The sequence below is a fragment of the Pieris napi genome, chromosome 16, assembly GCF_905475465.1.
Source record: "Pieris napi chromosome 16, ilPieNapi1.2, whole genome shotgun sequence".
Lineage (NCBI taxonomy): Eukaryota > Metazoa > Arthropoda > Insecta > Lepidoptera > Pieridae > Pieris > Pieris napi.
In genome coordinates, this window is record NC_062249.1 from 5,939,692 (window position 1) to 5,959,809 (window position 20,118).

The window sequence follows — 20,118 nt, forward strand, 5'->3', positions numbered from 1 at the left end:
ATGTTTTTGAATGATTAATAAGAATTGATAATGTTGATAAGAAATTAATATCGTTTAGGTTGTTCTGTAACATAGCTTATCAAACTACGCCTGGTGACGAAATACTGTGTACTTATAGAACGTTCGATATATTGGGAAATACTATTTATGGATTAAAGGAAGTTTATAATATTACTAACCATCTTTGTTCTATATAAGTATAAGTGAAAAAAAGCGTTTCAGATCTCAATAATTTTATCATATTTGTTTGTCTAAATGACGCATTCGGTTTTAATACATTGATGGACTTTAGCACTGTTATTAGATATTTGGTAGAGATAAGTTTCTTTGTTTTAATCAATTTACAATCGGAGACATTTATTAAAATTATTTTTTTTAGCTTTGTCATTTTACTGATGTATTAATCTCTCGTCAAAGTTCACTTTGCAATTCAATAATAATAAATACATCTTAAGGTATTTTTTTACAGGTAAAGCCATGTTTATAGCGTACTTATGGTCCATATTTTAATTGACAGCTTTATGAATGTATTTCTTTTATGAATGTCTTTAGGTTTGGATTGGTTCGGTTCAAGTTAGACTATTCTGCACATGATGTAGATAACCTTAAACGGATCACCAAATCCGTTTATAGGAAAATACAAATATATTTTATGTGTGTGTGTAGTCACACTTACTAACCCAAAATTTTCATGTCTTTTGTGATTGAATAAACTTATCTTTTGAATCATTATTTAAAAATTTCGAGATGCGGTTTCCGTACAAGGAAGGCGTGAGTCACATTGCCGCCAAAACAACTTACGCGCCATATCATAGATAATATTTAACATTTTATTAGCTGTCAGTGTGAATGACGCAGACTTATGTAATGCTAACAAGGCTTTAAAACCAAAGTCAAGAGCATAAACAGCCTCAATGTAATATTTAATAAGTATCATTAGTATGTTAATGTTTAGCTTGTAGAAATTCAAAAATATGCTTTTAAAATGATATTTTTTCTTTTACATTTGTCAGGTTGACAGCGTTAAAACATTTACATCAGCCTTAGTCTAATTTCACCCCATGAACTTTAGGGCAAGACTGGTACCCCAGTTACTTTTTTTCCTAGGTATCTTGACATGCTAGAGTCTGGCTAATAAAAGATGACGAAAAAGCGGCAAATTCAAAAAAATTTAGTATGGTATCCCTAAAAGTTTGATTAAACTTCCTTGATACTTGATTTTTTAAATTATTTTTTACATTGATAGTAAATGTATTTCTATGAAATAAATACTATACGTATTTAGTATTTTACTATTGATACTTAAAATGACTAGCATTGCATGGAAAACTAAAACTATATTTACTATAAAACACAACTTTATTCAGAATAATCAAAATCAGAATCCAAAAAATCAATATGCATAGATTCAACAGAGTCATTGCTGTTATCACTGTCTGTCACATTGATTATGAAACTTTTTAAATGTTCCTCTGTAGTCCTTTCCCTTTCTTTATATTTATTTTCCACATGTACAACATGATCAGTCATTTTCTTCCACTCTTCTGCTGTTACATTTTCAAATGACTCTTTAATCACTTGTTCTAACTGCTCTGTAGTCAATTTAATTTATTTAGTTTCATCTAAATAAATTATTGGCTTTCTTTCTGCACGTTTCAACGATATAGATTTTAAATAGTAATGTCTCCAGGCAGATATGTCATTGCGCTCAATTAACAAAGAACGTTCATATTTGTTTTTCTTAAATTCATAGCCATTAGCCAATAATATTCGGCGAAGAGTTTCCCGACATCCAGTAAATCCTATGCTTTCTCTTGTTTGTTGTTGTTTTCTAACAATATAAAATTTATTACTTTTGTTGCCAATTGCATATTTGTTATCTGTGACCGCCTAATGCCGCCGGTTATAGGCGCTATGGAATTTGGCGCCAGTACTGGCTTCGGCAGTACTTACACTAAAATTCGATTTGGCGCCATTCACACATTTTCAGTTTTATAATATTAGAAAAAAATTGATTTCACCCGATATTTTGAACGCCGCAACGGAAATTCCTAACGAGTCGAGAAACTATATTATGATATCTGACTATGTGGATAGTTCAATAACAGCATACCTCTATTTGAAAAAGCAATAGTGTATCGTAAAAGTTAAAAAATAATACTTACGTAAACCTAACATATATAAAATACATAAGTCATTGCGAGGTATTTAGCAATAATTTTAACCTTTAATAATCTGAAAAAAAGAAAATAAAATTTAATTGATATACCTAGTAGAAAATTATTAGATTGTACAATAATTACTTATATTGTACAACACACAATTAAAAAAGTTTTTAATGTCCTAAATGTTGTTGTAAAATCACCAATCCGTAAATAGATCATAAGCGTAGCATATTAGCTAGTTTTAGAAATCATTATCAATTTTTACAAGAACATTCGCCTATTGATAATAATAATTTCAAACGCGTGATCATCGCGTGATTTATCCGTGGCTTATAAGCGTTTGGAATGTGTTTCAGCAATTTCATTTCCAACCATTTGTCAAAAGCCACAGATCACTAAATTAAAAATTAACAGATGCAGATATTGTTCTATGCTCTAGGGATTCAACGTCAGACCTGTTACACATCGAAAATTACTTAACTGATACCCTTACAGGATCTATGTACATGTAAATTGTGACTTTTAGCAGTATAATACGCGAAATAGAACTAATTTGAGTGTACGACCAACCAGGCTCCAAAAGATAAACCACTCCTTATATGGAAATTGTATTAGTTTTTACAACAAACTCCCAAGCGAAATTAGAGAATTATCACTAAATAAATTCAAAGCCCTAAAAGGAAAATTAATCAATAAAGCTTTTTATAAATTTGAGGAATACTTAAATGATCCTAATCCTTGGGATTGATTTGCGCCAGTTCAAACAATTTGTATGACAATACTTGGCGATAAAAAAGAGTGGCGAAAAATTTCTTGCCAGTTCTTCTTACCCGCTCTACGCACTTGACTTGCGAACTGGTAGTAAATGTAAATTTACAATTAATTTAACTTGACAATTCACAATTGTATTTGTTTAGCTACATGAATAAAGATATTTTGAGTTTGAGTTTAATATTTAATATATTAAATTACCATTAAGATACAGTCCCAACGTTTTACAAAGAATCGTTATCGTACTTGGAAGTTGAAAACAATGACATAACATTCATTCTATAAATAGCATTGACACACTGATAAAGACAATTTAATCATAATTGATATTTTTTACCGGAAGAAAAAGAATTTTAAATATCAAAAGATGTGTGACCGCAGAAATTTAACACATCTGTTAAATTTCTGTTAAGAACTATAAGTTGTGTGCCTCGAACGAACATTAATTATCTTGCGTAATTCGCCAATGTTTCGGGTTTTAGTTAACTAAAACACAAATTATGGATATGACATTCATATCCACCTTACCAAAGAGCGGCAAGACTTTGACTTTGTGTTATTATAATTGTTACAGTAGTTACAATATCTCTTACTTTAAAATATTAAGTTGAAGTTTGGTTTTATGTTTAATTTCGGTTTTCATTTTTACATCTATTAATGTACTTTTTTTTCTGTTTCATATATTTTGTTTATCAATTGGCTTTGTATATTGTTTAAGTGTTTTCTTTTATAATAAATATTTGTAAGATTACTTATGAATAAATTAATAGGTTTATAAGGTTTTTAATTCATAACCTCATTGGTAATTATAATGGTTTGCTCGACATCGAACTCGGTACCGAGGGGTCATGTTCACGTTAGCCTCGTGGGTAGGCTGGCGAGGCATTTTTTAGTGTATAGTTATTTTTGTATCGTAACTTTCTGGATAGATATGTCAACATAATAGTTAACAATCGTGCTCAGGTATTCGAAAACAACTAAAACAATATTATTATTTACTAAAACATTATCTTTGTCTTACATTGACCTGTATACAATGTTGTTTGTGTCATTGTTACTACAATTAAAAAAGTAATGTAACTTTTACTACTAGTAAAAATAAGATTCCACTGTCGTACGTATACTTTAAAGTTTAAACCCTATTTTATATAAACTAAATCGGTATTATGCTGTTAAATATACATATATGATCAGGCCCTTTCCATCACAGAGGTTAGATAGAGACGACAAGTACTTTAGTGAAAAGTTATTCTACTTCAACTACTTTGATAAAATCTTTACTTTATATCGTATGAAAATAATATATGGAGCAACGAAGAAAGAAACCAAGATGTCAAAGTGAATAATGTAATGTACTATAAAGTCAAATTAAAATATGAATGTACTAAACATAAAATTTTATTTGAATGTATAAAGATAAACTATTGAGAATAATAAGTATTAATTTGATTATATACAAAGGCATAGTAAATCTCCCGGATTTGTGGTAAGATTCTTTGTAACCATTTCGCAGCTGATCGAAATCATATTGAGAAACTTCAATCGTTTATACCGTTCCACAGACGTTACATACACAAAAAATAATCATCAAATTTTAAATCTCATTTGTTATATAAGTGGCCATTTCGGCAGTTTTTATAATTAATTACATTGATGATAAAATAATGAAACTTAATTTAAAAAAAGAATAATAAAATTCCAAGAAATACCTTCACGTACTTATTTCCCGCACGTTCACAAATTAATATATTTTATAGCGATCACGTGTATTCAAACTCGTTTGTTATATAAACTGTTATATAATCTATATTATTATCATTAGATTAAGATTAAAAGCTGACATTTAAATTTTAATAATAAACTATAAATGGAATAAGGTGTATAGCTCATTTATTATAAAAAGTCTTGAAGATCTATGAGCAATATTCTAAGAAGAAGAAGTAGGTTCGCCCGTCTGCTGGAGCCCATGTTGTTTTAACAATGATGACGTCATGAGGATTGGATTATACCACTATGATCCTGGTAGAATGTGAAAACGACCCGACTCTCTGATGAGGTCGTGTTGGAACTACACGATGTGGTTTTAGTGATCAGCTCCAAAAGTAAAAGGAGAATTTCAGTAAAAACGTGTGATACAAATATTTTCTTCTGATGTTTTCCTGCTGAGATAACGGAGTAACGTGAGATAACCTTTAGGTTTTTTCTAGTGCTATCCGATAGTCACGTGTTGGAAATATAGCGATTCTAAAACATTTTTGTCAACAGGTTCTACCAATTATTCATGAATTTTCGTTTTTAAATTCATTGTTTTCCATCAACACGTGTTGCTCATATATTCAGAGACATTGTGTTATGACAAAAATATCTATTCAAATTATGTAATACATATGGAACAAAATGTTGTAGACTTGAACTATTACTACAGGAAGGTATAGTTATATCTATATTATTTTAGTATGAATTAGGAAAAGACAAATTACTAAATATTAAATTACTAAGGTAATTATTACCAATTGGACGAGAATCTTATTAGTAATGATACACAAGAAAAGCGTTGCTTTAATCACTTGCATACATTGTAGCACAAAACAAATCCGAAGAAATACATAAATATATAAATAATATATAAATAATATAATCAGATATTCTCCAAATTTAAATAATCAGTCGGTAGGCGTCATAATAATAGCTCTATAAATTAAGTACTTTTAATATACATTTAGTCAAATTAGTATTTTTATGACCAAGATTTGTCCACTGAAAATATAAAAAAAACAATCATATCGTTCGTTTATAGTGTTCCCATGTTCACTGAATGTTTGCGCGTATATAAGCTTCTTGTATGGTAATATGTATTACCATACAAGAAGCTTATATAAGAGAATTTTTAAGAAATATATTTCAACGCAAGATATTTTTTACTGTATAATAATGTAAAATATTATGTAGGTCTGAAGTTACGTAATATTTTTGTTACAAAAAATGGAATATCAATGCAAGGTTACCAGACACACATCGTTATGTAACGTAGGAAGTTTTATTGGTAATACCTTCAGATGACTTATGAGGATTCGAGCGCGAAGACTTAATAAAAAAATTATTTCGTATCTATGTACATGTAGTGCAGTGTGGACTCAGTTTCCACCCATTTGGTCCGTTGTGCATAAAGTCCTGGCTTATTAAGTCAGCCTAGCTCCTTCCAGAAGCTCAGTAGTTGGGCACTACGCAGGCTTCACGGAGGGAACTCACTGCTCCTAGGATTTCTGTATTGTTGATTTTTATGCGATGATGTGTGCACTTTCAGCAACCCTGAAAACCCCCGAGTCCAGATTTTCACCCGAATTAAACACGTTTTAGAAGAATTTTTTTGCCGTTTTTTATTCGCCATTTTGTTTTTCCAAATTTTGAATTCGTGATCAGCGACCCCGAAAACGTAAGTTTACCAAAATTCATGGAATTCCAATGACATCTTCATATTTTGGCCAGGTTTTTGGGATTTCAGACTGTGCGTTGGGAAGGCACAGCCACGCATTCCAGCCCTGCGATTCGGCATGATTTGGCATTCTAATAAACTATAAAGTACAAGCTCCCACCTTTTCAGAATGCCAAATCATAAAATGACTGCTTCACGACTGATTTGAGAGCGACCGCCGATGCGAAAACCGCTGTGTGAGTTCGTGAAGTGAGTTACAGAATCGCAGGGCAGGACTAAATTTGTTCCGCTGCGCTAAGGTATCAGTCACCAACGTATTCGACTTCTAAATAATCAGCACATTTTTAATTAAGCTAAAGAAAACTAGTTCCATTCACGGTCAAGGACATTGCCATGAACACACATCAGGTCTCAAACAAAAACATCGAAACCACATTCAAATGTGTTGTCCATAATGGGCGTGATTTTGCTTTAAGGAAAACAAACTCCACTTTTATCATATGTCAAATTAATTATATTTAATCTAGTCCTACGTCCATGCTGCAGGAAAGATAAAAGACAATATAGACAACCCAATAGTCGTTTTGAATATATGGCTACCTTCTCCAAAAAGGTTTTATTACAGTTACTAAGCTTACTCAGCTGTTATTCCCAGGCCCACATATTCTCTAACTATGTATAAATTTTTATGGAGGTACCTCTATAATTGAGGTGATGAGAACTTGGAGGAACGGATCGTAGTTGGTAAAACGGAAGGGTTAAGTTCGTATCGCGCCGTTCACCGAGCAGATGGAACAAACAATTGAAGTATTGTTTTTTTTTGAAGTGAAATACTGATCGTCCCTAAAACTGTTCTGTCAGAGAGGCGCTGGACAGAAACTTGTGGAAACAGATAGTCGGCTCCAGAAGTTTCCTTGCTGACTCCGATACACAGACCTGAGCTACCAACCGCAGAAACACCTTTATAATACATATTTATTACCTACGTACGTAATGAAATAACAGTATTTCTCATACGTGTCTTCCGAGCCGTTGACCAAACGAAATTTATTTTAATGGATTTTCCCCAACGTAGTTTACAGCATTAGATTGCACTTTTCCAATAAGGATAATTAATAAAAATAGATGATTTATTCCCCAAGACAGAAATATCCTAGCAATGTAGAACTAAATATGTATTTCGATTGATTACTATGTTGGTGCTATCTGCTATTACGGACTGCAACCGTTTTTTCAAATCCATAGAAACTGAATCCAACAAGATACATTATTTTAAACCAGACTTTATACAATTCGCTCCAATAGATAAGCAAATTGATTTTTTTATAGATTATGGGGTAAACGGGCAGGAGGCGCATCTGATGTTAAGTGATACCGCCCATGGACACTCTCAATGCCAGAGGGCTCGCGAGTGCGTTGCCGGCCTTTTAAGAATTGGTACGCTCTTTTCTTGAAGGACCCTAAGTCGAATTGGTTCGGAAATACTTCAGTGTCCACATACTAGTGTGATATTTAAGTGAGTGAAGTTAACGCGATAAAGATTATTCCTTTGTTATGTCATGCCATGCCCTAGAGGACCGAAACAGACAAAACCAATTGTAATCCCATTAAAATTACATAATAATTAGAACGATTAATTAGTGTCACGTGTAGTTTGGAAGCTTTTGTTTCGAAACACGTGAGTATTTTAGTATTGTATTAACCTTGATTACATATTTCATTAGTTTTGGTTATATATAAGCGATGCTTATCTCATGTTTTCGACACAATTTCGTTTCATAATCCCTGTGATGACTGTATATTGTAATGTCTTTTTAACTTTTATCAACGAAAGTAAATAAGTCAAATCGGCCATATGCATTTTTCCCTCTCCGGCGACCGTGCATTTATAGTTTGTTAATCTGTCGAAGTATAGTAGTAACAATATCATAAAAGAATATATGTCCAGCTCGAACAACATATTTTACTTTACATAAAATCTGTATAAAAAATCAATCAATTACTTAATTATTTCATTAAATTTGAATCGGTAGACATACATACTCACCGGCAAAGAAGACAGAGGGTGTAGGCCGAGAGAAAAAGCCAGCGTATAAAAAACTCTCGGTACGCTTTTAGAATAGCCAACCATCATACTATCATTTTGTAGATGTCTAACAACACTTTTTTTTTAATATAATAGGGGGGCAAAAGAGCTTCCGGGACGACCAAAAAGGGCAGTCTTCGCAGCCCATAGACACCCATTTTTAGTGGGTGCGTTGCCGGCCTTTGAAGGAGGACTAAAACAAATATCGCAAATTAAATAAAAGTAGCGTGTCCCTAGTCACTAGTCCCAGGCCTTTTTATCAACTAGATAATCGTTGACTATATAAGCCTTTTTACACAGATTTTCTTTAATACATTTGTACCATACAATTGTGTCCGAACGTAGTATGAATGGACACTTATGGAATTGATAATAACCGGACCTTACAAGGGGAACTTTTTCATACCAATTTCTACTTATCAATTAGAAATATCCCTACGATGCCAAGAACGGACATACGTCACTAATGATGGAATATTCTTACTACGTCATAAAATATACCAGTTTTGCGATGTTATTTAATTTGATTCAATTCGCTGACGTTGATATGAGATATTATCGCTTGAGTGAGTCATGCTTATATAATACTAAATATTCGCGTCTTTGCGTAGATTTTTATATACTACTAAAACCTTTTTATAAAAATAATTTTATTTCTGGCAATCTCTATGAAATTGACATGAAGTTCGCTAAAATCATCTAAATATTTTTGTTTCCACTTGAATGCATTGAACAACTTCAACACGTGGTTTTATTAGTGGTTATTAGTAAATTTAAAGGAAAATGAAAACCTTTGTGTATTTTTTTTTAAATGTAAAATTGCATATTAAAATAGGCGAATTTCCATAAAACCGAATGTCACGGTCGTAGATCACGTGCAGTCAAGGGCGCGACTGCTACACGGAAATTGTTGAAATTGTTGCGTAACTAGGATTATTCATAGTGTTTACTTGTAACACGAGTGGATCACGTTGTCATTGTATAATACTGCTGCTCGCTACTTACGAACTCTATAAAATAAGCTAGCCTCAAAATTCCATATAAATAAGATATTTAATACCAGTCTTATTTAAACAACAGCCATTCAATGAAAAGTCCGTTTTGGTCTCGCATTATGGAGAAACACAAGTAGACTTAATAAAAATAAAAATAATAAATCCTCACATGTTTATTATAATGTGAATGGAATACTATTTTACTGTAGGTATATAAAAAAATATTTTGTTAATTTCTTTTAAAGACCGTGTAAAGTTCTGTATAATACCATTATACATCATGAATATTACTTAAATGGCCATTATTAGTGGCACTCGATAAAGAATTATTATTAGGCTGTACTACAACAATAAATGTAGGAAATACCTATAGCAACATATCTTTGATAAATAAATATCAAAAATTATGGAGATCAGTCGGATAAGGCCCTAGTTGCTAATAAAACACGATAAAGAACAATTATATAGATTTTCCTTAGCAATTTCTAATCAATGTCAATAATTACAATAAGGTCTTAAATATATTAACTATTAAACATTATTTCCGCATGATTACTCTCTGCTTGCGAAATAACTGCTATTGAAACCTAATAATAGAAAATACACTTAATTATAGATCACGTTGGAACTATTTATATCAATCTGAAGGCTCTATTATAAAATTAAAATGCTATTAATGAATTCCTCTTAATACATATATATATAGATAATAATAGGTAATGCCTATAAATCTGCAATATAGTGCCTAAAAATATATCGTTTTTATTTATTGATATATTTTAGTCATTGTGAATTAAAATTTGTACCTTATCTTTATAATTAAATATGATAATATATTTGTAATGCCATAATTATCAAATGTCTTGAAAAAACAGTAATACAATTAATTACGTAGCTCTTTCCAAAATATCAATTGATTTTGCAAAGGCAAAAACGCCGCAATTAAATGACTCAATAGCGAATTAGCTAAAAAATCGGACACTATATTGACTCAAGCACCAACTACCGATTACACACAGTCGAGCTACGTTACGTAAATATCACGCACACGCCAACAAACACTCACACAAGCGCATAAGAACCACTACATTTGCAATCTGCGGTAGTGTGAGTGCCGCAGACCGTGAGTCGGCCGACCCCACTACAAAATTTAGTCGAACTCTAGACATCGTTGGAGATAGTCGTGTTCAATTGACTAGAGTACTACGCATTCAGTGATTCTTTCGTCATAACATTGTGATAGTGACAAAATCATTTGGGACGTGAAAAAGTGGGAGTGTATTAACATTATTAATTTTTATTACAAACAATTACCGAGACGTTTCTGTGTTTTGCTGTTCTAGTGAAACTATGACATTGTTCTTTCTATTTGGATAATTCCGGATAAGGAGTGCAAAATAACCGCAAATATTTTTGTAAGTATATTTTAATTTCTTACATATATTTTTATTTTCTTCATAAACTTATTTAAAAACATCCGAAAAATAAATCAGCAAATTAATATTTTTGAATTAACATGTGATTCTTATTCTTTTTTTTAATAATATAATAAAAATATATTTTTGTAATGATGATATTAATTTATCCCTAATGGGAAAAGGCAAGGGAATATTTTTGTAACATAGTATTTCTGGTAAGAATTTTTAATTGTCTATGAATATGTTTGCAAATTAAAAAAAATATACGAACTTAGTTAATAAAAAATTCACGCACTTTTAAATGTTATCAGGGTAAAAAATTAAATTTAAATCAATTCAAATTAAATTTTAAATGGAGAAGAAAGTTTTACCGCTAAAATGCGCAATTCAAATTTAACACTTGCACTGGATACGGATTAAAATTTCTGGTCTTCAAACTTAATTGAACCAATGACTAACAAATGAGTGAGTCAGTTAGAAAATTGTTTCATCGTTTCCATAGAATTGTTTTCGTGGTGTCATTGACATCTCGCGTCGAAATTTTGTTTACTCATGCCCACGGAGAATCGTGCCAAAATTGCGCTTAAATCATCTTTTATAAGCGTATATGAACTTCCTTCTGTCCTTCATTTGTTTTTTGTTTTGAGATAGCTTCCTCAATTGCGTACTTATCACTGTTTACATTGTCTGCTTTAAAATCTTTACCATATCATTAGCAAACTTTATCGACGCAATTTCCTTTGTTTTTCGTGTACCATAAATATTTTTCCTCAATTGTAGATAAGTTTTGTTTATCATCTGTTATGTCACCGCGATTCTTGGCCAGACGATTTGATAAAGCGAACTATCGAGAATTTTGAGTTTCGAATTTATTGATTTTAATCTTTTATTTTAATAATAATCTTGTGCATATTTTTTAGTTTCAATGAACTATTTGGCCAAATTGTGTCGTGTTAATTGATGAATTGTGTTGGTCTAGCTCGATGTCGTAAGAGGCGCCTGGCACAGCAGCTCTGTCGTAAGCCATTGTAAACGCTTACACAACTGGTTCAAGGTTCCAATCCGCCGTGCATTCGCCTGCGGATATGTTACCGAAACATTATTTAATGTACATAATTTTATAGGTATTATGTATATATTTTCGGTAATAATTCTGTCACACGTTATGGTTCCATATAAATCACCTAATTTCAAACTAAAATGATCCGTTCATTTTAGATATGCCTCCTCGGTCACGTATCTTTTTCTTCCAATACAACGATTCTCAGTAAAGATTATTCAAACAATCGTTTGACAAACACGAGACCATTGAATCGATCGTAAAGGTCAGTTCTCTAGCATACAGTTAGATATACTTAGGCATAGTATGACGCAACGTCCCTAGGGCGTTGTTGCGCAACCCGTTGCAAGATATCAGTTTAATATAGCGCTTGCAACTGTGTCGTAATTGCTTATACAATTTAGGAACGATATTAGTTTCGGAATCTTTCACTATAATCATATAAACCGCAAAAATGTTTCAAGTTGAACTCGTGATTTTTTAAGAAAGTACAAAACTGTTTTAAATACTTAATGATGTAATAAAGGAAGTCCGTAGCAAGGTCGTCCGGAAGGTATAGCATTAAGGTCATACCCGCATGCATTTAGTTAATCGTGCATCATGATTCGCATAGTTATGAATTTTAATTCCTATTATGTGAACGATCGTGTAAGGACTATAACCCTGGCAGCCGACCCTGGCTATGTACCTTCAGAGTCATGCGATGAAATCATACGTACAACGTGCAACGTGCTTCCTAATAATAATTAAAAATAGAATTGCTTTGTACAACACGATTAGGAAATGAATCGGCGAAATGTCTTTGTTTGCGCCGTTTGGAAGGTCGTCGAATTGAGTTCATAGATATGGCACTTTATTGGTATCACAAATTTCTCTTACGTAAGCTAACAATTTTTATACGCAATAACAACCGATAATTTCATCGGCGCGAGGACAACTAAAGATAACTTGACCTATTTTTTTATCTCGCTGCTCGCGTAACTCTAACCTACTTACTGTTACACGTGAGTATACAACCAATTGCCACTAAGTAGATTAAATGACGTTGCAATTAAAGGTCCTAAATGTTCTTCGAGAAATTATCAACAAGTGTTATTTATAACTGTCGATATTTTATAGTATGTATTTCGACCCTGAATGTAGCAATTGTTGTGTACGCATTTCCTGCAGTATATATTAAATTAATCATTGTAGATTGCCACTGAGAGCAATGACTTTCCTCGACGCGTCGTTTATCAAATTTATGATACTAATTTATAATAAAATTCGACGATTCTTATGAGTCACGATAAACTGGTTACAAAAACAATCGATACCAACAAAGACTAATAAATTACGCTTTAAATAAGCAGCGTACAATTTTGAAACGGTCATACAAAGACTTTACGTAAGATAATTTCAAGACATTTCGTACGTAAATTAGTTGAAACTAGAACACTGAAATGGGTTAAGTGATTCTTAATAATGTAGCAATTAGCTGTATAGAGCAAGGCCAGCTAAGTAGGTCTCGATGCTTTGTTTCACATCGGTGTAACGAGTATTTATTTAAAGATTAATTTTTATCAGACAGGGAAATCCCTCCGGAAAAACGGAACAGCCTTGACATAATTTACGTTGGCCGTTTATCACCAGAAGTGTTACGAAATGGAACCTTGACACCAAACCATTATCGGGAACCCTGAGGCCGGGCCAAAATAACCCGTAGTGTAATTGGGTGGTACGGTGAGAATGCGAATATCGGTCAAGTATACGCGAATCAAAAACAAAAATGTTTGACACTCGTCCAGGAACGGTGGCTTTCCGCCAATAACCTCAAGTTGAAACAGTAAGAAAAAGGATTCTCAGTAAAAAAGTTGTAATTTACATAAAAACACATTTAATATGAATTTTAAACATTATCAAATAATCAATTTTATTACTTATAAAAACTTACTCTAGTTTCGGAAATAAAAAATCGTTTTTACATTGCTTGTAAATACTACGCGTAGACAAACATTCTAGCGTTAAATGTAATTATATCAAGGTAATCAATAACAATGCAGACGAGTGATAATTTTTATCACCCATAACTATTTGTTAGCTCTTATTTATCTCTAACAAGGTTAGCTCATAAAGCACCCAGTATGTCAGTAAAATGTTAAATCAAAGATGGCGACCGGCCCACTTTTCCCGCGCAATAGTCGTCGAGCGTGTGGAAAGTTACCGTTGTACTACTTTCTCTACTTTTTCCAAGATGGCCGATTGTCTATAAGTCTTGATAGAAGGTCAAGAGCGCGCAATTTGTTTATATTTGAGGTCAACGCGTTTAATTCTAGCATTTTTATTTATGAAAAGCATATATTTGCAACGCATTAAATAGTTGGCCATTTGATTCAACGGTCAAGGGCGTGACACGTCTGAGGAATTAATTAGCTTTACGCTGGATCACGTTGCAGTTTATATAACGGTTAGGAGAGGAGTAAACGTGCTTGTTGGTGTTACGCAAGCACCAACGTGAGGTTCAAGATTGGCACGTGTCAAGTGCCGCGTGACTAGCCTGCCGCAAGCACGTGTGTGCCAGGACTATTACGCCCGTGAGTTCATACATGGTGTCTGGCCAGTTATAAGCGGTATCCCCCCACTCAATCAAAATATTGATGCCGAAAATTCAAATTTCGAATAACGCATTAGAACGGAACGATGAGGAATATTTGTTTTAGACACATCACACGAAGTTATATATCATAACAATAATACGGTTATCTAATATAGGTCAATAAAAATTATCAAGAACCGTTTTATATATAACGATTAAACATGACATCATTATACAATTATAACGGATTACACATAATAATAATTAATAATATTGTCTACGTAATTTAAATTTTCTTAAAGATGCTATCAAATTTGCAAACTTCACTGAATGTAAAAAATACAAAATTGTATTTGGCTTGACGCAATATCATGAGAATCTGTTTCATAAATATTTGTCACCGCAAGTGGGACGCGCGTAATTAAGATTTTCGTTTCAAAAATGTCTTAAACCAATACGTCTTATTATCGTGCCACGACCTGAATGAGAATTATGAAACACCGATAAGGTTATCTATATTAGTGTTTTTGATCCAAATATGCCAAGATTTTCATATAACCTAAAGAGAAAAACGTCACAGCATTTTGACGATAAGACTTTCAGAAAGTATTTATAATTGAGTTATCTCTATAAAACTCGGAGGGTAATGCCCTGTCAACTCTTAACGTACAGCATATGGAGAGGTTAATTGAATATTTAAATATTTTATTTAACTGTCCATAAAGTAACAGGTTAAAATATCAATAACAGATAAAATTTCCATTTTATCATTACCTAAATCTTATCAATTAAATTAATTCACTACGAACATGATATTAGCACGTGAATCAAAAATTATTGTTATATTATTAACAAAGTACTATCATATATGTATTTCGTTTTTGTTGATATCAACAAAATATTGAAATCCTACTCTAGGGCTGTATCTCACACGCACTGTTTCGTACGTGATCGAGCAGCTTGTCCACATTCTGTCAGTTGCCCAACCCAACCTTGAGCAGTGACGAAATCGTATATAACAGTATTACGAGTTTTAGACACCAGATGAGCATAAAAAGCATCAATGTACCGTACGGTCCCATTTTTGGGTAACGGTTCAAAGTAGATGATTAGCGATAACTGTTCGTCAATTCGGCTAACAGTATTGGTATCTTGTAGCACCCAAATGTGCTAATTTTATTATGTGACGGTTACTTTATTCGTATAGCTCTTAGGAAATTTTTTAAAGTATTTCGAAATTTAACAAATGTTTAAGTAGCACGTGGCAGTATGAACCAAAATTGTCGTAATATTTCGCAAATCAAAATTTAGCCAAACTATTTCCAGAAATTCTTAAAGAACCGTTTGGTTAATTTATCTATAGTCTCGATCAATATTCTTTATCAACTCCTAACCGGAGTTTTAACTGTTCGTTCTCTCAACCATCAAGTAACGGGCCCTGTTCTGATTAGCGTTATTGAGAAATTATTCATTTGCTTTTATATAAAAGATTTATTGGCAGAACAGTTATTTTTGTAGAATTAATAATACGTAGTCCGTCCGCACGTGTTTATTTTGAAAATTTTGTTGAGATTAAATAAATGGAATAAAAATCAGGTATAATAAGTCTGACGCAAATAATTTTCATAACACCAAACGTGCAAATAGCTAACGGTCAATTTAAAAATTCATGAAGTCATCTCAACTGTATAAGTAACGGAAAAATGAATTATGAACTTCAGATCAAACTGTACGTTGCTCTAAAAATATTAGACGCACACAAATTATTCCTTCACGTGACTAATTTTGCTTCGATAGTAAAAATGATAGAACTTTCTAAATAACTTTACATAAATGAAGAATTTCTTATAAGAAAATTGATACCAGCATAAGTAATACAATAACGCCCAGTGACACGGCAATTAGAGCGGTTTGTAATCGGACAGTTAGTGTAACGGGTTCGAATCTAGGCCGTCCTACTGACACAACGCCTTTGCAACTTGTTCGGCGCACAAAGCTGATAAAGTACGGTATACCTTGATCAAGAGAAACACTTGAAGACAGGCGATCGCATTCTTAAGTTTAAAATGATTTGAACGGTAAATATGGTTGGTAATATTTAATGGTGGTGTAATTGAAACAAGTGAAATACAATCTCACGTCATACACGTACATTAACATAAATAAAACTCAATCAGAATAGGAAGTGGTTATATAAAGCATTCGAGATGCAACGATCGTCCGAAAACATCTTATAAATCTCTACCGACCCTCTAATGATCCTTTTCGAATTTCATATTTATTTAAACTGAATAATCTCGTATAATCAGTACCGGGCACGTGTTCCCGTGCACGGCATAGTTACAATCACATGCAAATTGTTTTTGAGAAGCATAATTTCAGATTTAGAAAGAACTCTCACGTTGTTATCCATTTGTCCGCATGTATTGTAACGTGACCACTTAGTTCTTTTTTCTATGCACTAATCTACGCGGAAAAAAGAAGTTACTTTATGGTTTTAGTACAATAGGCACTTACAAATGAATCTTTCATTGTTAAACACTTTTAATAAACACGAACTATTTTTTGCTGGCGCTTCCTGTCCTCAATCATTCCGTTTTTGATTAGGAAATAGGATCACGTAAGTGAGCGATATTTAGGATGTTACGATAAGGTCATCGACATATTAGTGAGAATAATTGTGATGACCATGCTGCAGCAACCACGCTACTAGCAACGTGAGTTGATTGCGAAATCTTACCTATTATTTAAAAAATCATTACTAAGCATCTTAGTTTCAGTCACATGTTGACGGGCATGGCGTTTGTTCACGTTCTCGTTCACGCAAGTCGAAGTATTGGAACACTCATTGAATGAATATTTTAATCAATTTTCTTAACGGAAGTGCTTTAGTAACGTATCCTGTGCGACCTAAAAATGCATCGTGTAATACAAGAGGTTAGGAAATATTGATTAATGATCGTTATAACATGAAAAGTTAAAAAAAATGTAAATGTTGTAATGTTATTTCACAAAGATTCACGTATAGCGCGGGTTGCGAGGGAACTTGCGACAGAATTTTTGCAAGCACGTTTTGTAACCGATTAGAAATGGCAAAGTTTTAACGTAATATTTCTTTGTTACAGAACCACATTGAGGATCCCTGCGGACCCAACGTCGTCCGCCAAAATATGGTTGCTGAGTTTATATTGAGCCAGCAGCATTTGATGGGTGGGGGTGCTGCCATGGGGCCAGGACCAACCCCCTCCAGAGTGCCGCCGCCGCAAAGGCCGCGCCTCTCAGTCTCACCACACTACCCTATGGATCAATCTCCTTCTTCCAATGGCTCAGCCGAACATCAAGATTTCGGCAACTCATTTGACTACAATAAGAGGAAGGAGTTCTTCGGACAGCGTAAGCAAAGGGAGTTCATCCCTGACAGCAAGAAAGATGATGGCTACTGGGACCGCAGACGGCGTAACAATGAAGCCGCTAAGCGCTCCCGCGAAAAACGCCGTTTCAATGACATGGTTCTTGAACAACGAGTCGTCGAACTCTCAAAAGAAAACCATGTGTTAAAGGCTCAATTAGATGCAATTAAAGAAAAATATGGAATCTGTGGAGAGGCGCTTATCAGCATCGACCAAGTCTTAGCCACATTACCGACATGCGATCAAGTACTGTGCGTTACAAAGAGAACTAAATTAACAGGCAACGCTCTATTTCCTGCCGCGCCACCTCCACCTCCTCCGATACCTTCTGCATCGCCGCCACCTCCGATACCTCAGCGTGCGCCCGAACCTTACCAGGAAAGGCTTCCAGCCCCTGAGGCTTATTACCCTCACCCAGCCCACTACGAACCACCAGGTTCCGTTCTCAACCTTTCAAGATCTCGCCGTGCTCCCTCACCTTATGAACTCTCCTCCCTCTCGGGTTCCGGAGATGAAACTGGTGAACAATACGCCCACGAAAATAATGGACTCCCATTAAAATTACGCCACAAATCACACTTGGGTGACAAAGATGTTGCCAGCGCTCTTCTTTCCCTCCAACACATCAAGCAAGAGCCAGGACCACGTTCATCGCCATCTTGGGATGGTGAAGGGTCCAGTGACGAAAGGGACTCGGGGATCTCACTGGGAGTCGAATACAGACCGCAGCGGCCTGTCAGCGACGAGAGGTTAGCAGAGGAAGAAGATGCTCACCTTAAGGCCGAGCTAGCGCGGCTGGCTACTGAAGTCGCAACACTTAAAAACATGATGCACCAGAACAAGACTCGTGTTTTGGAACATTGAGCGAGATCGATTTGCGCCTGGACCGCGCCCGCCTCGCTCCTTCCGTGTTATTCGTACAAACTGTCTCAACCTGTCCCCTCCCGTGTAGAAGAAGTTACCACGTAAAGAGATGTATATTGTATGATAGTGCAGCTGACCGCGGCCAAGTCGCATCGCCTATTTGTTATCCTTCCTAGTAGTCGTATTAAATGTTTAGGTTAGAGATAGTTAAGTGACGTTGTGGAGCTCCATATGAGACTAATTTTCGGTTTAGACTTTTCGAGAAGATAAAACTTTACTACTCATGATAGATTTTAAAATGATGCATTTTTAGTGGTGAGCTATGTAAGTGTAATATAGGTAAAGACGTAGATATGTTTCATCTTTTCGAAGACTCAATTTGTGAAAATCGATAGCTAAAGACTATGTTTCGTGTAAGGTAGACTTAAGTCAATGTAAGTAAATATAAGTCCAATCTAGTTTATTTATAAATTTTATACGTAGTCCTTCTCATTCGGAAAGCCTGTTAAAACCAAAAAATATCCTCTAGCTGTCAGGAATCGCAAATTAAAAATTGTATCTATAATCAGATTAAGAATACCAGTGCCTTTGACAATACATACCTACCTTTAAAATAGTTGAACTAAATGTAATATTTTTATAAATTTCTATAAAGATGCGATTTCATAGCAACGGCCACCCTTACCATGTGTTAGCATCTAGTATTATGTCGTTTAAAATTGATGGAACGCATGGCGTATTTCGTTTTAAGTCGATGTTGTTTCGTGCAAATAACCCATGGTTGGGGACTAACTCCTATGTATCGAGTATTTATAAGTTGCTCCTAAATTGCCCAAAGGGCATGTGATAGAACTAATGGAGTTTAAGTATTTATTTATTCGGACCGTGAAAGAGGATTTTACAATTTATTATCTTTGTATAAGAAACACTATACGATATCAATAAATTGTGTACATAAAAATGCATTTTATTTAAATACCTTTGTGACAAAATAATTCTACCCAAAAGCACATATCAGTAATAAATAACCCATACTGCTATTATGCTGAATAACAACTTTAACCTACATAAAGTAAAAGTAGATAAAAAACATCTACACATAATCTTAGAGAACATTACCCTAAAATCTCTTCGATATATATTAGAGATACCACTATAATTTTAAAGAGAAATGCACTTACTGTTATTTTTATATTACCTAAATGGTAATATTATATTCAATGAAGCAGTGAACGAAGTAGGACTGCATTTTGATAGAAAAATTAGATTACATCTGAAAAAGTAACGCCTGATATTATAATACACGCAAAGGCTGATCATCACTTCTGCCTTCTGCTTCTC

General features: G+C 33.8%; 1 protein-coding gene across 1 annotated transcript; it reads left to right on the forward strand.

The window, feature by feature from the left end:
* The first annotated feature begins 10,589 nt into the window (after positions 1 to 10,589).
* Positions 10,590 to 19,738, forward strand: LOC125057149. The gene is made up of 2 exons (XM_047660641.1): positions 10,590 to 10,865; positions 17,629 to 19,738. The coding sequence occupies exon 2, from the start codon at positions 17,674 to 17,676 to the stop codon at positions 18,775 to 18,777; it is 1,104 nt and encodes a 367-aa protein (XP_047516597.1). The 5' UTR covers positions 10,590 to 10,865; positions 17,629 to 17,673; the 3' UTR covers positions 18,778 to 19,738.
* Positions 19,739 to 20,118: the final 380 nt, after the last annotated feature.

Bases quoted from the DNA above. Each gene is read 5' to 3' on its own strand.
- LOC125057149 (XM_047660641.1), top strand. From the start codon at position 17,674: ATGGTTGCTGAGTTTATATTGAGCCAGCAGCATTTGATGGGTGGGGGT.